The sequence below is a fragment of the Mya arenaria genome, chromosome 2, assembly GCF_026914265.1.
Source record: "Mya arenaria isolate MELC-2E11 chromosome 2, ASM2691426v1".
NCBI lineage: Eukaryota > Metazoa > Mollusca > Bivalvia > Myida > Myidae > Mya > Mya arenaria.
Window position 1 is genome coordinate 52,502,809 of NC_069123.1, and position 27,171 is coordinate 52,529,979.

At 35.5% G+C, this 27,171-nt stretch overlaps 1 protein-coding gene across 2 annotated transcripts in view; it reads right to left on the reverse strand.

The window, feature by feature from the left end:
* LOC128221333 (transmembrane protein 94-like) overlaps window positions 1-25,557 on the reverse strand; it is a 60,236-nt gene extending 34,679 nt beyond the window's left edge. For both annotated transcript variants that reach the window (XM_052929911.1, XM_052929901.1), the window contains exons 1-16: window positions 25,491-25,557; window positions 22,823-23,056; window positions 21,727-21,875; window positions 21,262-21,455; window positions 19,741-19,904; window positions 18,817-18,919; window positions 18,513-18,599; window positions 17,393-17,506; window positions 16,978-17,145; window positions 16,448-16,616; window positions 14,369-14,418; window positions 7,696-7,761; window positions 4,786-4,907; window positions 4,043-4,136; window positions 3,462-3,570; window positions 2,696-2,798 (exon numbers count right to left, since the gene is read on the reverse strand). In XM_052929911.1, the coding sequence (XP_052785871.1) occupies window positions 2,696-2,798; window positions 3,462-3,570; window positions 4,043-4,136; window positions 4,786-4,907; window positions 7,696-7,761; window positions 14,369-14,418; window positions 16,448-16,616; window positions 16,978-17,145; window positions 17,393-17,506; window positions 18,513-18,599; window positions 18,817-18,919; window positions 19,741-19,904; window positions 21,262-21,455; window positions 21,727-21,875; window positions 22,823-23,052 (1,922 nt within the window). In that variant the 5' untranslated portion in view covers window positions 23,053-23,056; window positions 25,491-25,557. The remainder of the gene's footprint in view (window positions 1-2,695; window positions 2,799-3,461; window positions 3,571-4,042; window positions 4,137-4,785; window positions 4,908-7,695; window positions 7,762-14,368; window positions 14,419-16,447; window positions 16,617-16,977; window positions 17,146-17,392; window positions 17,507-18,512; window positions 18,600-18,816; window positions 18,920-19,740; window positions 19,905-21,261; window positions 21,456-21,726; window positions 21,876-22,822; window positions 23,057-25,490) is intronic.
* Between the last annotated feature and the right edge of the window lie 1,614 nt (window positions 25,558-27,171).

Here is a 27,171-nt window from a genome sequence, read left to right on the forward strand (position 1 = left end):
CGTAGCCACTACCACCGTCAACAATGACATTGTAGCCACTACCAAAATCAACAATGACATGGTAGCCACTACCACCATCAGCACTGACTTTATAGCCACTACCACCATCAACAATGACATGGTAGCCACTACCACCATTAACAATGACATAGAAGCCACTACCACCAACAACAATGACATCGTAGCCACTACCACCATCAACAATGACATAGTAGCCACTACCACCATCAACAATGACATAGAAGCCACTACCACCATCAACAATGACATAGTAGCCACTACCACCATCAACAATGATATAGTAGCCACTACCTCCATCAACAATGACATCATAGCCACTACCATCATCAACAATGACATAGTAGCCACTACGAACATCAATTATGACATAGAAGCCACTACCACCATCAACAATGACATAGTAGCCACTACCACCATCACCAATGACATAGAAGCCACTACCACCATCAACAAGAGCGGTCACAGACAGCTATATCCCCCGCCTCATGGGGACATTTTTTGTAACGAAAGCCAATCAATGATAAGGGTAGTTACATAAGAAATGCGTAAAATTAAGAAAGGGCAATAACTCCTCTTTCAAAAAAGGTCAAATTGCAAAAGCCTGACAATATGCGTAACGAAAGCCAATCAATGATAAGGGTAGTTACATAAGAAATGCGTAAAATTAAGAAAGGGCAATAACTCTTTCCAAAAAGGTCAAATTGCAAAAGCCTGACAATATGCGCTGTGTCACTATATAGTTATAAATGTAAGGAGTTGCGAAGAAACCAATTTTAAATGTAAAATAAAGAAAGGGCAATAACTCTTTCAAAAATGGTCGAATCGCGAAAGCCCAACAATATGCACTGTGTCACTATATAGTCATCAATCTGTGAAAGTTTGGTAGAAATTCCATGAAAAATGTAAGAGGAGTTGTGAAGAAACCAATTTCAAATGTAAAAAAAAGGGCAATAATTCTTTCAAATATGGCCGAATCGTGAAAGCCCAACAATATGCGCTGCATCACTATATAGTCATCAATCTGTGAAAGTTTGGTAGAAATCGCATGAAAAACGTAAGAGGAGTTGCGAAGAAACCAATTTTAAATATAAAATAAGCAAAGGGCAATAACTCTTTCAAAAATGGTCAAATCGCAAAAGCCTGACAATATGCGCTGCTTCACTTTATGATCATCAATCTGTAATAGTTTGGTAGAAATCGCATGAAAAACGTAAGAGGAGTTGCGAAGAAACCAATTTTAAATGTAAAATAAACAAAGGGCTATAACTCTTTCAAAAATGGTCAAATCCTCAAAGCCCGACAATATGCGCTGCTTCAATTTATGATCATCAATCTGTGAAAGTTTGGTAGAAATCGCATGAGAAATGTAAGAGGAGATGCAAAGAAATGAATGTGGGATGGACAGACGGACAGACACACGCACGCACGCACACACACACGCACGGAATCGCGCCTACCATTACTATATCCCCTCAGGGGATAACAATGACAAAGTAGCCACTACAACCAACAACAATGACATTGTAGCCACTACCACCATCAACATTGACACTTTAGCCACTACCACCATCAACAATGACATCGTAGCCACTACCACCATCAACAATGACATCGTAGCCACTACCATCATCAACAATGACATTGTAGCCACTTACACCATCAACATTGACTTCGTAGCCACAACCACCAGCAATAATAACATTGTAGCCACTACCACCAACAACAATGACATTGCAGCCACTACCAACATCAACAATGACATTGTCACCACTACCACCATCAACAATAACATGGTAGCCACTACCACCATCAACAATGACATAGTAGCCACTACCACCATCAACAATGACAAAGTAGCCACTACAACCAACAACAAAAATGGTCAAATCCTCAAAGCCCGACAATATGCGCTGCTTCAATTTATGATCATCAATCTGTGAAAGTTTGGTAGAAATCGCATGAGAAATGTAAGAGGAGATGCAAAGAAATGAATGTGGGATGGACAGACGGACAGACACACGCACGCACCAATGACATAGTAGCCACTACCACCATCAACAATGACATAGAAACTACTACCACTATCAACAATGACATAGTAGCCACTACCACCATCAACAATGACATCGTAGCCACTACCACCAACAACAATGACATCGTAGCCACTTTCACTATCAACAATGACATTGTTGCCACTACCACCATATCAATGACATCGTAGCCACTACCACCATCAATGACATAGTAGCCACTACTGCCATCAACATTGTCATCATAGCCACTACCACTATCAACAATGACATTGTTGCCACTACCACCATAACAATGACATCGTAGCCACTACCACCATCAGCAAAGCAGACCAAAGGCTATGTCTATGACAATTCCTATTTTGGTTTGAAAACAGAAAAGATTACAAGAGGGACACACTCCTTTGCTTATTTAGTTGATAAAGCGCAGTACTCAACAATTAATAAAAGTATTTATGGTCAATGCTGTTCATGTAAATGGTGTCCCTAGTGTAAAAAGCTCATTTGAATATCTTGATTTTTGAGCTACGGCCAAGATTTAAGTTTTCCGCCATTAGGCTTTAGCTCTGACTTTTTTCTATGAAGAACAGAAGAGATAGAAAATAAAAGTTAAAACTGAATAAAGGACTTCATTTGTGCAGTACCTGTCAGAAGTTGTGAGTGGGGCAAGATCTTCACCATCCCAGAAGTCTGTACAGTGGGCCAACAAGATGTCTGCTGTGCCCTGAGACAACATCTGACATGCACCTGTAACATATAGGATGGTATTGTAAGTCTATCCCACATAGGTCAGGGTAGAGTTTGTTACTGATATACATTACTGGTCTACTAGGGGAGCAACGCCAGGCCCAAACATCACGAAAATACTTAAAATCAAAAGTTATAAAACATCATTTATGTTTTTACGCCTATAAAAAGCGCATTCTATCATTTAACATGTTGATTAAAACTTTTTGTCAAGATTCCTAGGGAAAATTATTCTACAGCCAAAAATGTATTTGAGTATAATTCATTGTTAATTAGAAATTACTCAAGTATATTTTTGCTCAAGAACAAGTTTTCTTCAAAATATTGAAAACATCTTTTTATCAACACATTCTAAAAGCTAGTTTGTTTTTAAAAAGTATAAAAACATGCAAGCTTTTGAATCTTACTATTCTTTTATGTGGTAAAATGAGTTGAGATTGAGATTTGAGTATTTTTGTGATATAAGGCCCTGTTCTTATTTCTTTAGTCATAAATATTCAAATTCACTGACCACATTGTAACTGGAAACTAATTTATTCTTCAGTGTGCTTGTACATAATGTTGGAAGCAAAACTGAATTTATTTGCACGAAATATACTCTTTCTAAATATTTTTCTGCACTAAATGAGATGCAATCATCCAACACAAAAGCAAGCATTGTACCTGACAGTTTCTCCCGCAGAATGATGGAGACCATGTTGGGCATGGGGATCTTGTGTTGGATGAACGACTTGGCTCTCTGGAGTCGCTCCTTTGTCGTCATCTCTGCAGACTGAAACAAGATTACAAATAAAGATATTTAAAAGGACAATCGTAAGTTAGGTATCTTGAGATTAATTTCTGACTAAATTTGGAGATAATTTGACAAAGGCTTTCAAGGCTTTTAAGTGGACCGATTTTAGGTCATTTCTGTAATAAAAGGGCAATAACTCTTGAGTGACTAGAGAGATATGTATGGTTATCAACTTGTTCATGATATTATGCTAATACACAAATTTTGATCAAGTTTTGTGATGATTGGACAAAGCCTTGATAGTTATTGAGTGGACAACTTACTTGATGCCGCCTGCCAATATGCTGCAGGTAAAAATTATAATATGTCCGTTTTCTAAAAACGGTGTATAATAATGTCACTCAACATTGGTTCACATATTAAAAGTGACTGTGTTATAGATGCTGCATGACAACTTTGACATCATTTTTGAAATATACTTTATAAATACAGTCTGAGGTAATGTACTAACCACTTGTTGGTAGACGCCGAGGGTGCGTTCCTGGTAGAAAATGTTGAGAGCGTTTGTAGAGAAGCCCATCTCCCGGGCCAGGGCACACAGGCACCTGTAGACGGGAATAAAACACATGGAATCATACACCTGCAGACAAAAACAATACACATGACATTGTACAGTAATTCCTTTGGCTTTGTTAGGAATGATATACATGAAATCATACACCTGCGGACAAAAACAATACACATGAAATAGTACAGTTATACCTTTGTCTTTGAACAGGAATGACACACATGAAATAATACACTTTCTTATAGACTGAAATAAATACATTTGAAATTAAATACCAATGTACAGGAATACTATACAGGGAATACATATGGACAGGAGTAGTACACATGTTGATGGTAACAATAAACAAGAAACAATACATAAGAAGCAATACACAAAAAACAATACACAAGAAATATATGTAATGCACAAAGAAATGCTGTACAAATTAAGACTAACGTACAGAGAATGACCCTTGGAAGACACTGGCACAACAAATTACTCATTCATTAAGTGTCATTTTCAGGCCAAAAATATATCAACTACGGGATAGTTAATATTTACTTCATTTACTAGGTTTATCTTCTGTGGAATAAAAAAAGATCATATCAATGTTTTGTCTAGTGCTCAAAACTGAAAGCTTAATAACTTTTCTTGTCTACACATGTACAAAGTGGAACACTTAAATATTTCTGATAGAAGCCCACCTCCTGTTAATGACAGCCACTGTTTCCTCATTTTCGAGCCCTGCACAGGCCACATGGTCCGTGAACTGGCTATACCACTGCGCTGTGTTGAGGTTACATGTGTTTGCTAGGATTGTCAGACCCTGAAAATCGCATACATATCTGGGTCTGTAATATTTGTAAACATGCACATTTTAAAGGAAAAGAGCCTATTGTGATAAAAATTAAGGATGTCCTCATGGATCAGCTGCACTTTTCCATTCACTTATTAGAAGACCTTTTGCTGTTTTATTCAGATTTGTTTTTATTAGTCCATCATAAAAGAAAGGTAGTTAGCAGATCTAAATACAACATACTGCCCAAGAACAATATCATTAAAACTTAACATTTTTAATAGAAACAAAATATTCTAACTGATAAAGTTAATATAACATACCTGGTAATAACAAATATTCAGACAAAAATGTAATAATATTCAATGATTTCATGGTTTATTTTTCCATTTGTTTCAATATTAATGCATTTTCCTAGTTCATTATTCATAGGCACCAACTGTTAATCTTCCATTCTATCATGAGGAAACCGGTTCTAAGATATATTTCATGAATAAAACCTAAAACCTTTTTAAAGCTTAATATTCAAAAATATTTTCATCTACAAAACCTTTAGAGCATACTGTATTCTGTATAACAATATTAATATAACTAATAGACTAAACTGTGAATTAATGTAAATTTTATGGTGAAAATATCATGTTTTTGTTAAATTCTGCAAGACATTGACAAATTCATTCAAATATTTCAACTGTATCAACATTAATTGTTGTTGGACAGCACACTCGACTAAACACCACTTTGTCTTAGAAATGAATGCATTAATGATGTAATATGTGCATGTCAAAAACAATAAAAAAAGGGTAAAAAATTCAATCAAGGGCCAAAAAAATTGTATTTAAGTTAATATGGAGATTATTTGAGTTATGTTATTTAATTTCTGTGATGACCGTGAACAACTGTGTGAAGTATGAAGCCATTGAATGAAAGGTATTTTAGATCTGTGTTAAAACCCAAAGTTGCCTTAAAACTTTAACAAAACTTTTTCAGGGTCTGGGGCCATAAGTTGTATTAAGGATGACATGAAGTTATGTAACCTTATTGTACGAATAATATTATTGGCCGTAAACGAATGAAGGGTTTAGAAGTAATTAGTGAAAATCTCAACTTGCCCTATAACTGTAACCCCACACAATGTGCCCTAAAACTTTTGCCTAAGTTCCTAAGTCAAACAGTGGCCATAGTTAATATTTAGGATGATAAGCAGTTAATATATGAGTGGAAGATATGTTACCTAATTATGTGATGGTCCTGTACAAATGTGTAAGATAATGTGAAATGAATCAAGGGTATTGGAGTAGAAGCCGAAGCTGGGGAGAGTACATGTAGTATAGCACTTCTTATCCTTGAATAGTCAAGCTAAGACCCAAGCCACTATAAAGTGGACTGTTCCAATTTGTACAACAGAAACTCCACCTTTAATACCTTTGATAAAAACGAATAAACTCCTCCAGTATTTATTTTTGAAACATTTACTACAATTATCTCCAAAGATTTATGACATTGTTTTCTGAAACACAATGGCCCAATTATCTTACATAACAATAAAATATTTATTTTTAAAAATAATCTCAGACAATAAAGCTTCCCACATCCACTAATGACATTTTTCTCTCAATAAAACTCTGGTCCATTGTACTAAAGAAGAATCCATAATCAGCCAGCTGAGTGCAAGCCTGTATTGATAAACATGGCCTCAGTGTACTTGAGGTGAACTGGCAAGCACCAGTGTGACCTAGATTGACCCATAAACCCTGGCCTAGACTGCACTCAGGGTTACAGAGATGCACTCACTGGGAGCAGTGCAGCAGGAACACACTGAGATGGCCCACAAAGACCTTGTGGGCAGATGAGTTCTAATTGGGTTCATGTTCCTTCAACAACTTAACCCTTTAAGTGCACTTGCTGATTCACTTCACTGGTTTAACCAATATTCATTTCAATCTATTTTTTCAGCAAAATCTAGCGAATCATTCATGAAAATAATCAAATGAAATAAGCACAAAATATATTGATTTTGTTACAGCAGAAGGGTGGAAACAGCTATTAAGCTTACATATTGGGTCGATTGTTCAGAATTTCTTAAAAGAAAAAATAAACCTTGTTAACAGCATTGTTGTTTACTTTAAAAGGTGAACTTATTTGCAACATGCTCATGTACAAAAATAAAATATGTGCAGCTGAAACAAGTGTCTCGAACCATGTCAGAAATATTGCAGGTCACAAATTTCGTCCATTTAAGTTCTAGAGCAATAAAGATTTGAAAGATAACAACGATGACATTGAACATGTTGTCAACAATCAGCCTAATGTCTCACAACCTCTGATGTGAAAAGGCTCTTGCAATTTGTTATATCACACTGGTACATATATTCATTTAAATAAACCAAATATTTGGTTGTCAACCAAATTTATCATACTGTAGGCCATCCTTAAAAATGTTTGCTTGCAGTTAGCCTGAATTGACTCAACCAAATGCCTTCACTCTTTTTTAACCCTTATGGCCAGTTGCAAAGCTATTTTTTATCCTACAATACTACAAAAGCTAACAGTAAAACTACAATGGGTATTATCAGTTTTATTAAATCCTATTAGATCAGCTTAAAAAGGTAGAGCAACTGGCCATAAGTCGAGTAAGCCAAAAAAAAAATGACAATACATACAGAGAAATCCTGGAATTGGTAATTCCTGCAATGTGCTTCAAATGAATAATTTTGAATAGTTTTAAGTACCGTTTGTATTTGTCATTTAATACCTGCTATACCTCAAATCATCTTACACTATGAAGTAACTAAACTGATTGAGAAACTTAACTTACCAGAGGCTTGAGAGAGTTCATGTGCTGCTTCCAGCTGGGGTCGTCAAAAAGGACAGCAAACGAGTTCTAAAAAACAACATTCATAAATTTTTATAACAATAACAAGTAAGAAAGTAATGCACCAGTCAATTGTAACCATGGCCCTCCCAGGTCTGGGTGTATACTGGGGATAGCCAGGGAAATGGTCCCTGGGGTGCTGGGGCATTTGGCGGGGATTTAACCAGCAGTTCACTCCCGCAGAGCGGGGATTTTACCCAGGCTTGGCTTGACCGAAAGACAAAGTCCCCGCTATTCCCCGGACCTTGGGGAGCCATGGTTACAATTGACTTGTGCAAAAGTACAGGCTAAATCAAATGGATGACATATTTGATATACGCACATAACATAACTACTGCTATCACAAGTCCTGTATACCATCAAAAATTAACTTGACAAATGACACATTTATTTTTTGTCACAAAATAAAAGTGCATAGCGTTATAATTGAATATATGATCTAAATGCAAGAAACCCATAACTATGAGTTAAACAACTTTTTTAAGTCAGTATTTCCTATATGTTTCACATGATGCTTAGCTGCGTAATATGTTGCAACATAGAAGGCTATTATGGATACAACAGTTATAATTGTTCTATTTCACCATTGACCTGTATTATAAGGGCAGTTTTGAATATTTCTGAGCTTTCAAGCCACTACAAACTAAATGTTATTAAAAGATCAAAAGTGAACTTTCTCTAAATCAACAGTGAATTACTAGTATGTCTTCTTTAATAAATCTGCTCTCATAACAAATTTAATGCAGCAAAATTTTATCATAAATCTGTAAAATCAAATTGTGACATTTCTTTTTATATGGTTTGCTGAAGTTGTCAATATTCATGTAATAAACTGACAGTTACTGGTATATTCATGCACTGTTCAATGTTGATCATCAGAATGTATTGGTTAGGTCACAAGCACATGGGTAAGTGTACAATGATGAGCAGTATATCTCTGATGGTTTTTGCACTTAGCCTAAAAATATAGCATACATCCAAGTGTAGGCCATCCCAGTTCAGCTAGAGAGCACAAAGGTTACCCTACTCCCCTCTCCTGCCTTCCCTCACAGTTCAGTCCAAACTCAGGGCAATAACCTTTTGCCACACTGACACCAGTGTGACTAATCATGGTACTGAACTAGGCTCAAGGCAACAGTTATCTGCCCCTCGCTGACCAAGATTTGGATGTTACTTCGCACAAAATAGTGCACCCCTCTTTGGTTCATGATTTATAAATGAAACGGTGCAAGTAATATTTTCTAGAGAGTTGAGACAAATAGAAAATTATTGTGGCTGTTTAAAAACATAGCATTTTGACAATTAACCAACAATTTTGAACTAGTGTAAGGGGTTAATTGTTTATTGTAACTGAAAATAGAAGTCTAAATAGTTAGTTGACATTGTGTGTTTTGGGTATTTTTTTCTCATGAAGGCATTTATCCGAAAAAGTACATTATCTTTTTATCTGGACTATATTAATAATTTTATGGAGGAAGATATTTATATGAAAGATATAGTAAAAATAAGTGTGGTCTGCTGCCAAATGAGCCTGACTTAATTATGGTTAAATAGAGGAAAACAACAGCATGATGTCAAATCTGAACTACTATCAGAGTATGATTAAAAAATATTGGATGTTTTTTCTCTCTTAAAAAGCATATTTTCTCATAGAATAGAAAACTAATTCTAGAGCAAAACATGTACTTGTTAATGTGTAACTGTAAAACATGAGGGCCAAAATGTCACTATTAAAATGATTAAAATGACCAACTAGTCGGTGGTTATAAAGGATGTTGGTAAACAGCCATTACATGAGGCTACATACCAATTACCTAAAGTCTTGGCCTAGCTGTTTCAGAGAAGATTATCAGAGTTCAAGATTATCAGAGTTTTTACTGAATGAATCTATAGAAAACCTGGGACCCCTGGGCTGAGCCATTTTTAACCCCAGGGACATAGTTTGAACAATCGTTGTAAAAGACCACCACATGAGGCTGCTGGCTGCATACCAAATAAAAAGAAGATTATTTAAGTATATAGAAAACCTGCCCCCCCCCCCCCCCCCCCCCCCCAGGGAGAGGCAAACTTTGACTAAGGGGCATTATTTGAACATTTTTCGTAAAAGGCCACTAAATGAGGCTTTATACCAAATACCAAAGGTCTGGGCCAAGCAGTCTCAGTTTTAGAAACCTTGGGACCATTTAGGGCGGGACCAGCTTTGACCCAGGGACATAATTTGAACAATCTTGATTAACAGCCACTACATGAGGCTACATAGTCCATACCACTTATCAAAAGTTTTGGCCTTATGGTTTCAGAGTAAAAGATTTTTTAATAAAGATTTTACAATTTAAGGATATAGAAAACCTGGGACTCTTGGGACGGGGCTTTTTTCATCCCAGAGAATAATTTGAATTATCTTGGTAAAAGACCACCACATGATGCTGAAAACCAAATATCAAGGTTCAGGGCCTTGTGATTTCAGAGAAGAAGATTTTCAAAGATTTTACTGTATAAGTATATAGAAAACCTGGGACCCCTTGGGCTGGGGCCACTTTAGACCCTAATGATATTTGAACATTCTTTGTAAAGGATCATTACAGGAGGCCGCATACCAATTTAAGGGTATGGCATACATGCCATATTTCTGGAGACTATTCCAGATGATTTTATCAGAAAGGCTGAAAATTCAGGCAGATTTTGGTAGAATTCAGGGGGATATTTTTAGCAGATGTTGGAGAAGTTGGAGAAATTTCAAAGGATTTTACACCAAAGTATGAAAAAATGAATTTACATGTTTTGAAAATTTGATTTTTTATCATTACAACATGGGTCCCCAAGCATCAAAATGGTGTCATTCATTGAAATGTCTTAAGCAATTAGCAATTCATATTCAAGACCAACATTCCTGAACTAAACCTTCCGTTGCAGACTCAGATAAGATCTTTGAATGAGAACAGAAAATAATACTCAACAGCAACTAAATGGACAAAAAGATGCTTCCAAAATTCTTATTTATTCAAATTATATTTATTGATACAACAAATTAAATTTTCTTCAAATATTTATCAAAATTTCACTCTTTTTATAAAAACCATTACGCTTGTGGGTGAAACATTGCAACCATATCAAGGTAGCACGCACAGTGCTGCCACTATTTAGCCACTCTGACTTCACTTTCTTTTCTTCTCTTGATTGTGTACTGCTTCAGATGCTATTTTTGCCACTTTTTGGGGACTAAATCATTCTTTTAGATTTTAAACCACATTCAATAATGACAGTAAATAACCCAGTTTGGGCTTCTAAAATACTCTCTAAACGGCACATGGATTAAGGTGGGGCAAAACCATAATGCAGCCAATAGGGGCGCCTGACCTTAACTAGAACTCCGTGAGTCGGATGTGTCGCCTGAAGAATTATTTACTGTCGACATTATAGCTGTTGGATTGGCATTTTATTCATTTGCCATTTAGATTTCAAGTGATGGTGGCATTTGAACTGAAGGTAAAAATGTTAAGTTGAACAAAAATTAACATCGAAAATTAACAAATGGCAATAACTCTAAAAATATGGAAGCATAAGTAACGGTTCTTGTTCACTGCACTTGCCCTAAGTGAGATCTATCTACCTATTAAGTTTCAAGTTGATACCTCTTATAGTTTACGATATATGCCCCTGACTAAATTTAAGCATGAAAATTAACAAAGGGCAATAACTCTAAACATATATATGCAAGAGTTATGGTTCTTGTGCATTGCACTTGCCCTCAATAAGATCTATCTAAAACTTTAAGCATGAAAATTAACTAAGATCTATTACTCTAAAACTAAGAAAGCAAGAGGCACTGTTATTGTTTACTGCACTTGCCCTCCATGAGATCTTTTTACATATGAAAATTCAAGTTGATAACTCTTATATATTTTACAAGATATGCCCCACATATAACTTTAAGCATGAAAATTAACAAAGGGCAATAACACTAAAAATATGGATGCAAGAGTAAAATTCTTGTGCACTGCACTTGCCCTCAATGAGATCTATCTACATATGAAATTCAAGTTGATAAAACTAATAGTTTACGAGATATGCCCCAGACAAGTGAAAAAGGGATGCGGATGCCAACAAAGGGCAATAACTCTAAAAATACAGAAGCAAGAGTAACAGTTCTTGTGCACTGCACATGCCCTCAATGAGATCTATCTACATATGAAGTTTCAAAATGATAATTCTTATATTCTACAAGATATGCCCCGGACAAAACTTTAAGCATGAAAATTAACAAAGGGCAATTACTCTAAAAATATGCAAGCAAGAGTAACAGTTCTTGTGCTCTGCACTTGCCCTCAATGAGATCTATCTAGCTATGAAGTTTCAAGTTGATACCTCTTATATTCTTTAAGATATGCCCCGGACAAAACTTAAAGAATGAAAATTAACAAAGGGCAATTACTCTCAAACTAAGAAAGCAAGAGCTACTGTTATTGTGCTCTGCACTTGCCCTCAATGAGATCTATCTATATATATGAAGTTTAAAGTTGAAACCTCTTATTTTCTTTAAGATATGCCCCGGACAAAAGCATGAAAATTAACAAAGGGCAATAACTCTAAAAATATGGAAGCAAGAGTAACAGTTTATGTGCTCTGCACTTGCCCTCCATGAGATCTATCTACATATGAAGTTTGAAGTTGATACCACTAATAGTTTACAAGATATGCCCCGGACAAGTGAAAACGGGACGCGACCGCTGCCGCCAACGCCGCCGACAAAAGTAACCCCTATATTTAGCCTTTTCAGGCGTCACAAAAACTGTAACCCCTCCTACAAGCCTCTTTATCCTACCCAAAGTGTTCATGGCTTGTCCACAAGCCTGAACAGTCTGCATGCTCTAAACGTTAATTAACAATAAAACTCTTAAAAGAGATAATTAGGGATCTCATTAGACTGATACAGCCCCTACATTTGGTTACTTAAACTTTGTAACTAATAAACATGTGAAGATACCTGTTTAATTGCTGGAAATAATTTAACCACGCAATAGGTTGGGATGTGGGAGTATAGCCATGATCAGAACACACTGCCCTGTCACAGAAATTATGTGAAACTTGATTTAAGTCAATACACTTCATGCTAGATAATACCATCATTTTTTCATAATTAAAAATTCAGATAAGAAAAATCAAAGCAACCAATTTGACACATGGATTCCTAAGGATTAATTTTTATCTAAAATTCAGTTTATGCATACTAAATGAACTCAAAGCAATAAATTTAATAAAAGTAACTGGGTTTCAAGTCTTATCTTATCTTCGAATCATTTAGTATTAAACAAATCAATTGTTACTTATTAATGTTCTATATTTTGTCTTAATACGGCAAAGCAGGTATTTTGCAGTATATCAAGCTGTTGAATCAGCAGACTTATAGAAAGGACAACAAATTTGATTTTTGGTCTTGTCGTGTAATCTCATGAAGACAAACTTACCAAAATTTGTTGATTATAAACCTCAATTGTGGCCTTTAAAATGTATTAAAAGTTAATCTTTCATTTGAGCTATCATTTAACCTAGTGACCTAGTTTTTGACCCCACTTAACCCATATGGAGCTTGACCTTGATTTTAAGAAGACAAACATTCTGACCTCATTTTATTGGTTTTGGGTGATATTAAATTGTGGTATCACAAATGTGTGTTAAGAGGTATTTATTTTATTTGACACAGAGACCCAAATTCAAACTTGACCTGGATTTAATAAAGATAAACATCAATTTTAATTGATTTTGGACCAAAATTGTGCCCTCTAGTTTGTGGTTAGGTGAGCTTAGAAGGGGACAGATATACAAGGAAGCATCTATATTTAGACTCAGTGACTTAAACCTTTCAGAGTGTTATTTATTTATTTGAATCAAAAGACAAATATTTTTGCAATAATTGTGTTGATCAAACATTGTAAGGTATGTTAATATGAGTATTTCTTTTAAACCTTGATACTTTTGATTCAATGCAATGTTATGTAACAAGAGATTTTGGGTTAAACATAATGTCGCCCTGCAGCTTTTCAGAAACTTGTGGAAGACTGAATAACGGTATTTAATGAAGAATGGTTACACAAAGTTTTCAGGAAAGTGAAGACGACATAAATCTCAACCTTTGAGCTAAGTCCATAAGACTGTTGACAATGCCACATGAACTCAAACAAAAAGAGTTCATTGTACTAACCTTCCTTAAGTTATTCTGCGGACAAAGTTTTCATAAGACTGTTGATCTTTTTATAAGAATATTGACCATGACCTTAATTATATATATATATATATTTTATACATCTGAACTACTGACCTAAAAATGATAGGGGTCATCTACTGGTCAAGGACAACCTACTACTGAAGATTCATTGTTTTAGCTAAAACTGTTCAAAGTTTATGAGGAGCCAAACGACTGCTGGCCATGACCTACTGACCTAAAATATGATAGGGGTCATGTACACGTCTAAGGCAAACTACCACTGAAGTTTCATGATCCTTGTTTGAAGTAATTATGAAGAAGAGACATAATTTACCAACTGATTGATGACAGACACTCTAACCAACATTTGCAAAGGGGGCATAAAAAGGTGTATCAAAGTAAAAGCAGCATTACCTTGGGATCTGATGTCACGTCTAGAACCTCGACACATGTGCTCTTGACAGCTGTAATAGGAGAAAGCATTTTATTAGCATAGTACAAGAAATATATACATGTATAACAGGCCCCCATAACACAAATATGTTTCATTATATCAGGCACAAGTTTAGCAAGCAGTAGTTTGTTTACAAACGCACATATGTCAAAATCTAAAAGTTCAACAATTAGACATCCTATAAGATTTCCTACTTATATGTTGGTAGGTAAAGCTAGAGCTATCACAGATATTACTACCCCCTCACACAGCCTTAACACAGGATGTTATTGCTTGACTCAGGCAAATATTGAAAAACAACAACATTATAATATATCTTTAAAGATTAAATAACCTAATAATTACGATTATTTGCCACAAGACCTTGACCAAACTAACCTTTTTTTTCCCGCTTGTCATTTTCTTATGGCAATCACTTATCATAGGTTCTGCCAAATTATTTCAGAATTCAACCATGCATGGTAGTTATCGACCAGACATCAACTCAGGAGCAAATGTAGGATTTGACATAAGAGGGGTGTAACTTCGAGGCAGAAATTTATTTGGTTTAAAATGTTGGCAGGGGTGGGTTTGAGTGGACTCCTCTAATGAAATTTTGATAATTACTAGTCCGAAATGGTGCTTTCTGGGTGAATATTTTATAATTTTGCTAGTGAGCTTGGACAAGTTGGATCCACTAGTGTCAACCACTATCATTTGTAAAGCTTATATAGCACTAGAACTCCGCGAGTCGGATGTGTCACCTGACGAATTATTTACTGTCGACATTATAGCTGTTAGATTGGCATTTTATTCATTTATAGACAATGATGTTGCCTTTTAACTTTCAAGTGTAGGTGGCATTTGAACCATTTTAAGCCAGGAGCAAGCAATCAGAGGAGATGTTTTTTAAGCAATTGTTGATGGACAGACGACGGACAAAGACCGATCACAATAGCTCACCTTGAGCACTTCGTGCTCTGGTGAGCTAAAAAAGTGTGCAAGGTAAAGTTAAACATGAAAATTAACAAAGGGCAATAACTCTAATATGGAAGCAAAAGATACAGTTTTTGTGCACTGCGTTTCAAGTTGATAAGCTGCCACTGACGCCCCCACCGCCAACAAAAGTAACCCCTATATGTCGCCTTTTCAGGCGACACAAAAACTGACAATAGTCACAGATACGCAGTGACCTTGAGGTTGAAACTAGAAATTTTGTCGTGCAAGCGACACATCATCCTGGTGGTCACTATCGCAACATTATTTCCAAAGCACACTTGAATAATAATAAAGTTATAGACTGGTCACAAATCACTATTATCAGGCTTATTCAGCAAAACTAAGTTCTATTAAGCACAGTGACCTTGACTTTGAAGCTTAGGGCCCTGGTAGACATGCGACACATCATTACCTTATGGTGTTCACTTTTGTCAAACAATTTCCAAATCCTAATGAAGAAGTTATGTACTTGACACCAACCAGTATCAATTTTAAAGCTTATTTAGCAGAACTGACAATGTTCTGAGGTGTGCAGTGATGATGACGTCGAAGCTAGAGACCCAGGTCTTGTGTGCCGCAGGTCAAACTCTTATGGTGGTCAATAAGGCTAAATTATTTCCAAATCCCCCTATGAATGACAAAGTTATTGACCAGACACAAACTAATATCATCAGTAACACTTTTATAGCCAAACTAACAAAGCTCTGGGGCAGACAGTTGCCTTTACCTTCAAACTAGTAACCTTTCTTTTGGGAGCTACACTTAATCATTTAATAGTGATCAGTTAAGTGAAAATTATTTCGAAATCCCACCATGAATGGCAAAGTTATGGACTGGACACTAAGCAATATCATCATTTAGACTTATATATAGCAAAAATAAAGTTCTGAGGTGTGTAGTGACCTTGACCTTGGAAGCTAGAGAGGGAGCTCGGCTTATCTTGATGTTAGCACCAGTTATGGTGTTAAGGGCCTTATTCCTCTTTTCCCTCATAGCTTTCTTTTACTTTTGCAACACATGTGAGCATTTCCCTGGTAATAAGTAATCACATTCTGACATACCATGATCCACAAATTTCCCTGCAGGTTTGGGCTTATCTGTAGCATGCTTGGACTCAGAATGGGTTACAGATGTCCCGGACTCTGCATGCTCCCTGTGCAGGAAAAATATCTTTTCTGGGGTTGGGTTCGGGTACGAAAGAATACCCTTCTTGTCCACACAACATAGAGACTGAAAGAGAATAATACATCATGAAGCTGACTTGTAATTATGTTTTTAATCATTGCGATATTGGCGAAATTCCAGACTCTCTGACTAAATGGAAAATGATACAAAATTGCGTTGAGTTGTTAAGAAACTTTAATTATTTAAGTATGAAGTTTAAAGTACAGAAAATAAAATCTCCAGACAATGAAAATCTATAAGCAGACAGAAATGTCATGAACCCTTGGGTCTCTAAGACATCATAATACATAAACACTAATAACAAATTATTTTTTACAATTCCTAATTTTAAACAAAATTATACATAAGATTTTTCAAATAAAGAGAAAATGGGATGAAGGGCATTAATTAACAAATGGCCACTCACAGTAACAGAGCCAAGTATGTGTGTAACATTGACATTGCGTGTGGTGACATGCACCCTCCCAAGCAGAATGTTACGGAACCATTCAAGCACGTGTGGCCAGGGCAGGTCCACACGAGCCTCGTCAGCTGATATGGAGCTGTCACTGTCAAAACTGTCATCACCCAGCGACTGTAATAACAGTTGTGTTTAATACAGAAAGGTACAATTTCTTTAATAAATATGTATTCATAAAACAGAGAGTATGATAAACTATTTAATTTTTGCATTTAACCATCTTTCAAATTACAAGTTAAAACAGCTAAACAATTAAATTTCCAAACCTCAATTACCATATTAATTTTTTATTATCATCAATCTAAAACATAATTTCAATATCTGAAAGGAATTATTGCAGCAGATTTTACAGAGTACAAACCTTCGTTCCCTTCTCGGCCTCAAAGGCAGCGAAGACCCTTGCCTGGCCATAGAAGTTGATGAGGAGATACATCAGGGGAACAATCAGAGGCACAAGGGGCACAATTGCTTGAACCTGGGTGGAGTGTTACAGACATGAGATAGTGGAATGTCTAATGTACGAAGGTTGTCCCAGAATATTGTTGACTATTGTAATATGAGTAACAGCAGGCAAGTATTTTGAGATTTATCTTTCCATAATACCTGCATTTGCTGACCACATTTAAAAAGATAAGCATTAAAATGATTCTCAAAGAAATGTTGGTTTAAAATATATCACCACATGAAACCCATCACTTTCCATAGTTACAACGTTAACATGGCAGGTTCATTTACAAATGCCATATGCTTTGAAACGATTCAGTGTGGTATTTTTGTGTTTCTGAATTAGGAAATACCATTTTCACTCACATATTGAACATGTATTCAATGCAAAGTTCACTTAAGGAAAGAGTTTTTACTCGATAGAGTTTAAGCTTCATATGTATAGGTCACTGGCAATATCAATGTTAATTTTTTTTTCTTCTTGAGCTTCTTCTATACATTTTCCAGCAATTTTGTCATTTTCATCAAGCATTCCGACCAAAACAGGAGCTGTCACAGAGACAGTGCTCTCGAATTTTACGCCGCTTTTAATTTTAAGATTTTGCAGTTTTTTGGTGAAACATGCATGGATCACTGTTAAATTAAATTAAATGCAGAACCTTGACCTGAATTTCAAAGTCAAAACGTTAACGACCATAATTTGCATAACATGCAAATGGGAGTTATCTTGCTTGGTTATTGAAGTAGGTTGAATGGTTGAGCACAGTAACTGTTGTATAAGGTACTAATGCCAATTAACAAGAAGTTACTGAGATAATGACTGAATTGTTGTTACACTAGAACTTCTACAGTGATAATATGCAAAATATACTTATTTAACTTCATTAATTAAATTATATATACAGATATATAAAAAAAAAACTTGTTATGCATTACCAGTATGAAATAACCTGTTTTCTATTGCATTGATATAACTGAATTATTTTATTTTTCATACATATAGATCCGAATATCAATGTAATTCCAAGTTTACAGACCTGCAGGAGTATGATCATGTCTGTCCAGTGGCCCACATGCCCGCCAAGGTAAATATAGCGTAGAATATTCACAACCAGCATCACTACCTGTAGAAATAGCACAGCAAAGATCAGCTAACAAACAACAAATTCACATTTGAAAAATGGTCATCATTAAATTGTTTGACTAAATTTCAACTGATCTTAAAATTAAATCAACAAAGCTTTTGTCTCAAGTTATTCCATATCCACCCAAAAGGCATCAAAACCTTCTCAACCCTTTCTTCGATTGTTTTCATCCAAACTAAAACAATAAACAACTCACACAAACAACAGGGATGATTCTCCTTTCAATCCAGTGTGTCATTATCAGGAACTTCTCATGTTCAATGGTACTGGCAGGCCGCTTGCAGTCTGATAAGATTTGACTGAAGGTAAAAAATATTCAATTCTATAATTCCACTGAAAAATAAACCTTTGATTAGTTTCAATCATTTTATTTTAATGTTTCACTAAAGGTATTACAAGGCAGTTACAATGCCAGAAAAAGTTCCAACATATTTCACATGTCACATTGTCCTCCGATTAGCTATGTTTCCAATACCATGTGCTTTATGCTGCCTTTTTTGTATTTATTTTTTTTGGCAATCTGCTTTGGATCAATATCATTTTATTTTTTTGATTTAAGTTCAAACTAATTTTTCAATATTAAATTCAGACATAAGTATAACATCTGAATAATCTTAAAAGCATATTTTTAATAAACAGATTTTTAAGTCAAAAGTGATAATTTTAAATAATCTTGCATGTTTATAATGTTGTATCTATTTAGAATCCATTTATCTATAATCATTAAACATGATATAATTTTATATCTTCACTTTTTTGCTAATTCTATTGAACTTTAATATTACTTTAATGTTTTGATTATCTTTCTGGTTCTGCCTTGCATTATTGATATGTTGTTTTATTTGCATTTTGTAGGAAAGTAGCTCTGACAGCTAGTGTTGTAATTTATGCATATCAGATGTGAAATTCATTTTCTTGTATAATATATTTCAAATGCTTTCAACCAAAACCATTGAGTAATAAAACATTCATTGTTTCTCTCTTCAGAATCATTAACTCATTTATGAACATGATGAGATATAATATCTATCAAGAGTTTACCATTTATTTTTTGTAAAAACAGGAGCAATTACCAAAGTTAATACTATATTGCTATAAGTAACTGAGTAATCATACTTACCGAACCAGTGTCGTGGCTGGTGTATCTAGGAGCAAAAACCTGGCAGGTTTCCTGGGTTGCCTGCCCTTTGGCTGGGTGAAAACCTCGCCGTGTTTGCCAGAGTCCGGGGCAAATATCTCGTTTTCCTCCAGCAAAAGATCCTCTGCATCCTCACCCAAACCATCCTAATGATATACAGGGAACATGTTTATCAATTCAAGTCTCGAAATATACAGGGAAGTTGGGGAACATGTTTACCAATTGAAAATCATATCTGGTAATATACAGGGAACATGTTTTGCCTATTAGGGATCAAGTCTCGAAATATACAGGAAAGTTGGGGAACATGTTTACCAATTGAAAATCATATCTGGTAATATACAGGGAACATGTTTTGCCTATTAGGGATCAAGTCTGGTAATATGCAGGGAAGTTGGGGAACATGTTTACCAATTGAAAATCATATCTGATAATATACAGGGAACATGTCTTGCCTATTAGGGATCAAGTTTGGTATTAAACAGGGAACATGTTTTGCCTATTGCCGCATAATTTGCGGATCAAAAATGGTAATTTGTCATTCTTGTCATAGTAACATATGTATTTATAAATGTCATACCTTACATCACATTATTATATTGTTGTTCCTTGTTTATATAATGGTAGTCAGTAAATCTGTTAATAATTGTATTTTGTTAAATATGAAGCACCTTTATGACTGTTCCTTCAGACTTATAACACCCATTAAAAAGTAAAGATAAAATGTTCTAGTGGGGGGACCCCCACTAACCCTCACAACATTTTGATGATATCAAATGTACATACATGCTAAACTTAACTGTGAACCGAAAAACATGGAAATATCTTGTGGTTTTACAAAGTCTATATAGTAATTTGTTGGGTATATTATGGTACTAAAGCAGGTCTTTTTATAGTCCAATTACAGAATTACATGTCAATATATGACCCCATAAACAATGACATTTCAAAGTATCAGTTGAAAATTAATAAGTGGGTTTCAACATATAAATTGACCATATAGTACCCATGTTAAGTGCACAAGCTGTCCTAAGAAAAAGATGCAAAAACTGTATAATTTTGGGCTAAAATAAGTCCAAGAACGTATTTCAACTAAAAACACAGTTTATAGTCACACAATTTTCTATGTTCACTATGTAAACAATCAGCTTATACATTCAATTTCATTTTTGTTAAGGCCACCAGAAACATTACAACCCTTTGAAAAATTGAGAGGAGTTGACAAGCCTGGCCTCCGGATAGGCGTATTTATAAAATACTATCAGTGATGTAAACCTACATACCAGGTCAAAATATCTTTCGAAAATTCATACTACCTAAAGAATCAGCTATTTTGTTCCGAACTGTACATGTCCCTCACTTAAAATTCTGCAAAAATAATTAACGTTGGATCCCCTGATAACATGTCACGAAAATGATAAAAAAAACATTTCTAAGGCCACGTTGTTGAAATATATCACTGGAAATAAATATACTAATACTGTTCAAGATAAGTGTACTCACATGTTGTAAAGAACATTGTGCCGGAGCCTTGTGGCCAGGTCGGAGCAAGATGATGTCACCCTTGACAAGGAGCAGTACAGGGATGTTGTACACCTGGTCATCCCGCATTGTCCACTGCAGAGAGCAGCACGGGGAAAATGGGGCATCCAGTCTTGGAAAATATGCCTTGTTCCATGTGTTGTACTTCATACATACTGTAACAAAACATAACATTATCATAATGGTTCCAGTTTGTTTTATATATATCAATACGAAATAATCATCACATAAGGTTGACATGCTGATGGAAAAGTTCTCCAATATATATTTTTACCAGAACATGAAAACATTTACATGTATCTAGAACATTAATAACCATAATTTGAGTTAATAATGGATACACCGAGTCATTCTGGATATTTGTGATGATTGATATAAGGAACATCTACGTAGGTGCATGAAAAACAGTCTGAAATAAGATGATACCTGAGAGCTGGTCAAGGATGTGCCGCAGCAGCTGCACGAATTCCGATCGCTCATATTCACACGTGTGTACAGCCAGGAAGACGTTGAAAAGGACACAAGCCAGGATCATGCTCCCTTCCACCACCAGCCACACACTGTCACTGCTCCCTCTACAACGATAAACAAAGCTCATTTGCTGTTGTTTTCAGTCAGACAAGGGGCATAACTTGACAATTAAATTAATCCAGAGTTGTGGGCCTTTTAACACCAGTACATATTGCCACCAGTTACATGTGTACAAAGTTGCATGTGAATATGCATGTTTTTATAGTTAATGGCCAGTATTGCATAATTATTTATTAAGCATGAGTTATGAGCCTATAGTATAAAACTTTAATGTTGACCTTAACTCAAAAAACTTTCAATTTATTCACACAAAACTTTGTACACAGGTTACCACAATGATTTGTACAGATCAAATGACACCAAAGCAGGAGTTCATTCCCATCAAATCACTGTGCAAGTTACTAGTAACAATATACACATATGCTAAAGTTTTGTGTGAATATACGATTTCTTGAGTTAAGGCCAAGGTTTAGTTTTTGCTCTATGACGACATCACTGAGAATATGACAAGCTCAAGTTCAGTCTCCAATGGTATCTGATTCAGAAATACATCTCAAAGTTGTCTATAAATCCTTATCCAGAGATAACAAAACTTTGCTAAATCTGAAAACTACTGACCATATGACATATCTCTTTCTTTTTATCAAATAAGATTTGCTGAATAAAATGTGTTTATTATACCCAGGGACTATAATAGTATTTTTACATGTTGAGACTTAGATATACAGAAAATCAACATATAAAGAAATGTTCAATAACTATAATACCTTAATAAAGAAATGTGAGGAAGAAAAATGGAACCCTTAATTTTTTTTAGAAATATCAAGTAATTGGCGATATCAGAGTTTAACATGAATTTCCACTGAAAGGTCATATATTTAGAAATATTTAAAATTATTTTTCAGTCACAAGCATTTACTAATTTAATTGAAATATAACTATAAATATACAGGGACAAGCCCAGAGGGTTAAGCCCAATATAAATACTTACTTATCATTTGAGAATCCATAGGCAACAAATAAAGCCACAGTCAGCACCAGAGAAATTAAAATAGTTGTCCAGTGGTATAGGGACTTGACCCGGGCATGGTGAAATACAGCACGCCAATGCCTCCATTTATCACGATTCTGAGCAAACATGTAACCCTCTAATTCCCTGAAGAGCTCTCCGTGAAGAAGCTCTAAAGCTTGAGACATTGAGAAAGGACCTTCCTTCTTCATGTTTCTAAACCATAAATGAAAAAATGTCATAACATACAATGTGCATGTATCTTTAAAGGGAATTTCAAATAAAATAACTGTGGTTGAATTTTTACAGTACAACACATATTCTAATTCTCATATAAATAATATGCTAAAAGTATTTATTGACTCTTTTGTTCACTGATCTTAAAATGTTCATGTACCATAAATGTCCCAGTCACCTTATAGAGGCCCCATATCTGCCTCAAATATCCACTAATGGTATATAGTACCCTATAGAGGCCCCATATCTGCCCCGAATATCCACTGATGGTATATACTAGCCTATACAGGCCCACTTTTGTCCTCATTGAATATCCACTGATGGTATATTATAGCCTATACATGCCCCATGTCTACAGCAATATCCACTGATGGTATATTATAGCCTATACATGCCCCATGTCTACAGCAATATCCACTGATGGTATATTATAGCCTATACAGGCCCACTTTTGTCCTCATTGAATATCCACTGATGGTATATTATAGCCTATACATGCCCCATGTCTACAGCAATATCCACTGATGGTATATTATAGCCTATACATGCCCCATGTCTACAGCAATATCCACTGATGGTATATTATAGCCTATACATGCCCCATGTCTACAGCAATATCCACTGATGGTATATTATAGCCTATACATGCCCCATGTCTACAGCAATATCCACTGATGGTATATTATAGCCTATACATGCCCCATGTCTACAGCAATATCCACTGATGGTATATTATAGCCTATACATACCCCATGTCTACAGCAATATCCACTGATGGTATAATATAGCCTATACATGCCCCATGTCTACAGCAATATCCACTGATGGTATATTATAGCCTATACATGCCCCATGTCTACAGCAATATCCACTGATGGTATATTATAGCCTATACATGCCCCATGTCTACAGCAATATCCACTGATGGTATATACTAGCCTATACAGGCCCACTTTTGTCCTCATTGAATATCCACTGATGGTATATTATAGCCTATACATGCGCCATGTCTACAGCAATATCCACTGATGGTATATAATAGCCTATGAAGGCCGTATATTGTCCCTAATATCAACCACGGACCTATAAACCATGGATTGGCAACTCTCGTCGGTGTTAATGCAATTAGCTCAAACTTACGTGTGCAGCGCGATTTGATTCTGAGTTCTTACCGTGTGGTCGTTTTCGAGACATGTTACATGCGACATGTCGATAGGTGTTAAAAATACTTATCAGCAGAGCTGGCGGAAATAACGGAAGATCGCCGTGAATCACCGATCGGAGTTTCGGCGGAATTTTCCAATATTTGCAGAGTGCGCGAAGGATTGTAGGTAAATAATTATTTCTTATCGTTTCACCGATATCGGGCAGTTGCCAATCCATGGTTTATAGGTCCGTGTATCAACTGATGGTACATGAATGAATGTAATAGCCTATCCTGGTCCCATTTTCTCCCAAATGCCCACTGATGGTATAAAATAACCTATACAGGCCCAAAGCCTTCCCAAATATCCATTGATGGTATAAAATGGCCTACATGGACCCAATATCTACCCCAATATACTCTGATTGTATATAATAGCCTATACAGGCATGGGTCTTGGATGCGACACGTTCAAAACAAGTGTCAAGTAATTTTAAAATCCTTCTCTGCATCAGGAAGTTACAGCCAGAACACAGAAAACCATTCCATCATGATAGACCTGTAAGTGGTAACTTGACGTTTGAGGTATGAACATGGGTATTGCAAACAACATGTTGACGTTATGTTCCAGTCTGACATATGTCCGTAGTAATTTAAAATCTCTCCCTGTATGACAAAATTACAGCCTCGACACAGTAACCATTTTTGGTGAACACACTAATAGCATAGACCATAGTTTAGGCCATATAAACAGCTGCTTCAGAGTCTTTGACCATTTTTTTTTACGACTCTATGCGTCCATATCCCACTTGTTGTTTACCTAGCCAAGAATGACAGATCCCAGCGCTAAGTATATTGAGCGGAAAGATAAAGGGCACCTGCTTAATAGTTAAAAAATGGTGATGATTTGTTGCACTTAACGCTTCAGTGTAATATGAGAAAGGCTAAAAATAATTAATGTTTAACTTTTGTGTTTTTATTTAACAATGCAGTGTTAAATATTGTGGAGGTACAGTTAAAGAATATATTTTACATTGGTATGAATCAGTCGACTTGTGGCGTTTAGGGAACAAAGTGAATTACCAAATGTTAAAAAAAAATCCTATGTACGCATTATTGTGACTAGCCCATAGTTTAGCAGTTAAGGAACGATCCTAAAGATGCTCATATCTATGGCTTTGCAGCTTTAAGCTATTGACAATCAAATGTTTACGATTAAAGTTGAATGATATAACATTGATTGCATATTCAATTATCAAGTTCTATTACCATTATTTTGTTATAACAGGAAAATAATTTGTCTTTTAAACGAGTAAGTACTATTTACATTTATTTTAACCCAACGTAAATGTGTAAAAAGGTTATGTTATACTATTTTGAAAAGCAACTCAACTTCCTACTGTAATAACCGTACTATGCAGTGTTCTCCCTTTGACCTTTTCCTATCCGAACACATACTTATAAAGGGAAATATATTTTACAGCAGTATTAAGCAAAGGTTAAACTAGATCATAAAAATCAAAATTTACGTATAAACATGTGAAACGAAAACATGCTATGTGAACAAATAAGGTTAGGTTTACATAATTAATAATGCAATTCTCAGATTAAACCAATAACAAATAATCCTACTCCCAGTGTTTACTTACAAAGAAAAAATCGTATAATATCCACACTATCAGATCATTCTTCTTCTTCTTCTGTACACTGTCATGATAATTATTGTTCTTATTTCCACGTGTTGCGCTATTTATACAGTAATGTGTTCGTGTCGAACAGAAATATTGCCGCTTGATAGATAACATACTTGGTCTGTAGCAGTAAGATGACAAAAAACGTGTAACATACTCACTTCCTAGAATTATTGATACAGTCAGTGGTACATGCGTTGCCTTGTGACCAAAATCTACAATTTAAATTGCAAAAGAATAAGTATTGAGCTCATTCTACATATAACACGTGCCGAGGTAAGCTATATATAGAACACGGGCCGGCCTGCTCATTCGGCATTTATATAGGTATGGTCTTGGCCGGAACATGTCTAAATGTCTGTTATATGTATCCAAGGTCTACTTATGGTGTAATTCCATACCCATTTATACGATTATATTGTTGTATATAAAGTAATTCTTCTCATCTTATCGATTCCGATCAACATACTAATGCGTAACTGTTTACACCAATTCACTTAGCATCCTTGCTCAAAACCACTCCTGCTGCTGCTGCTGCTGCTAATGATGATATTGATGTTGATGATAATGGTGGTGGTGGTGCTGGTGGTGGTGGTGGGAGTGATGATGATGATAATGTTATGGTGCTGATAAGGTAACTGTTGTTATCTACCTACCCTCCAACTAATTTACAGTTGAAATTACTAAATATATAGAGCTTAATGGCACATTTTTCACCTTTATTTAAGGATTGAAATTCATATCGGTGGCATTTACTGGATCTTTGAGGTTAGACTCGCTTAAACGGAAGTTATGCGAACTCAATGAACAGTTCTTCCGCAAGATGCTAACGCGAGCTGAATAAAGATGGTACGCTCCGTTTGTGTCCTGGAATATACGTTGCACAAACATGTTAATCATGTGCACGTCAAGCAATTTTTGCCAAGGGCTCATACAACTATTTCCAGGTAAAGGATCGGACACAGATTAGTTTCCCAAAAACTCTAGATTAGCGCATGTAAAGTATGTTTATTTCAAAAGTGAATAATAACACTTAAAATGAAGTATGTATCGGTTAATATCCGGCGCGCACCCTCTCTAAAATCGTCCAAATTTACTATGACGGTAAAGTTGGAAGGTAGTTGGTAGTTGGTAGTTGGGGATTCAAATAATCAACTACTTACCAGTTGCCAGTTGGGGATTCGAATATTCAACTACCTGCTAGTTGCCAGTTGGGGATTCGATAAACACTGTTTTAATTCACTTTTATTGGTATATTC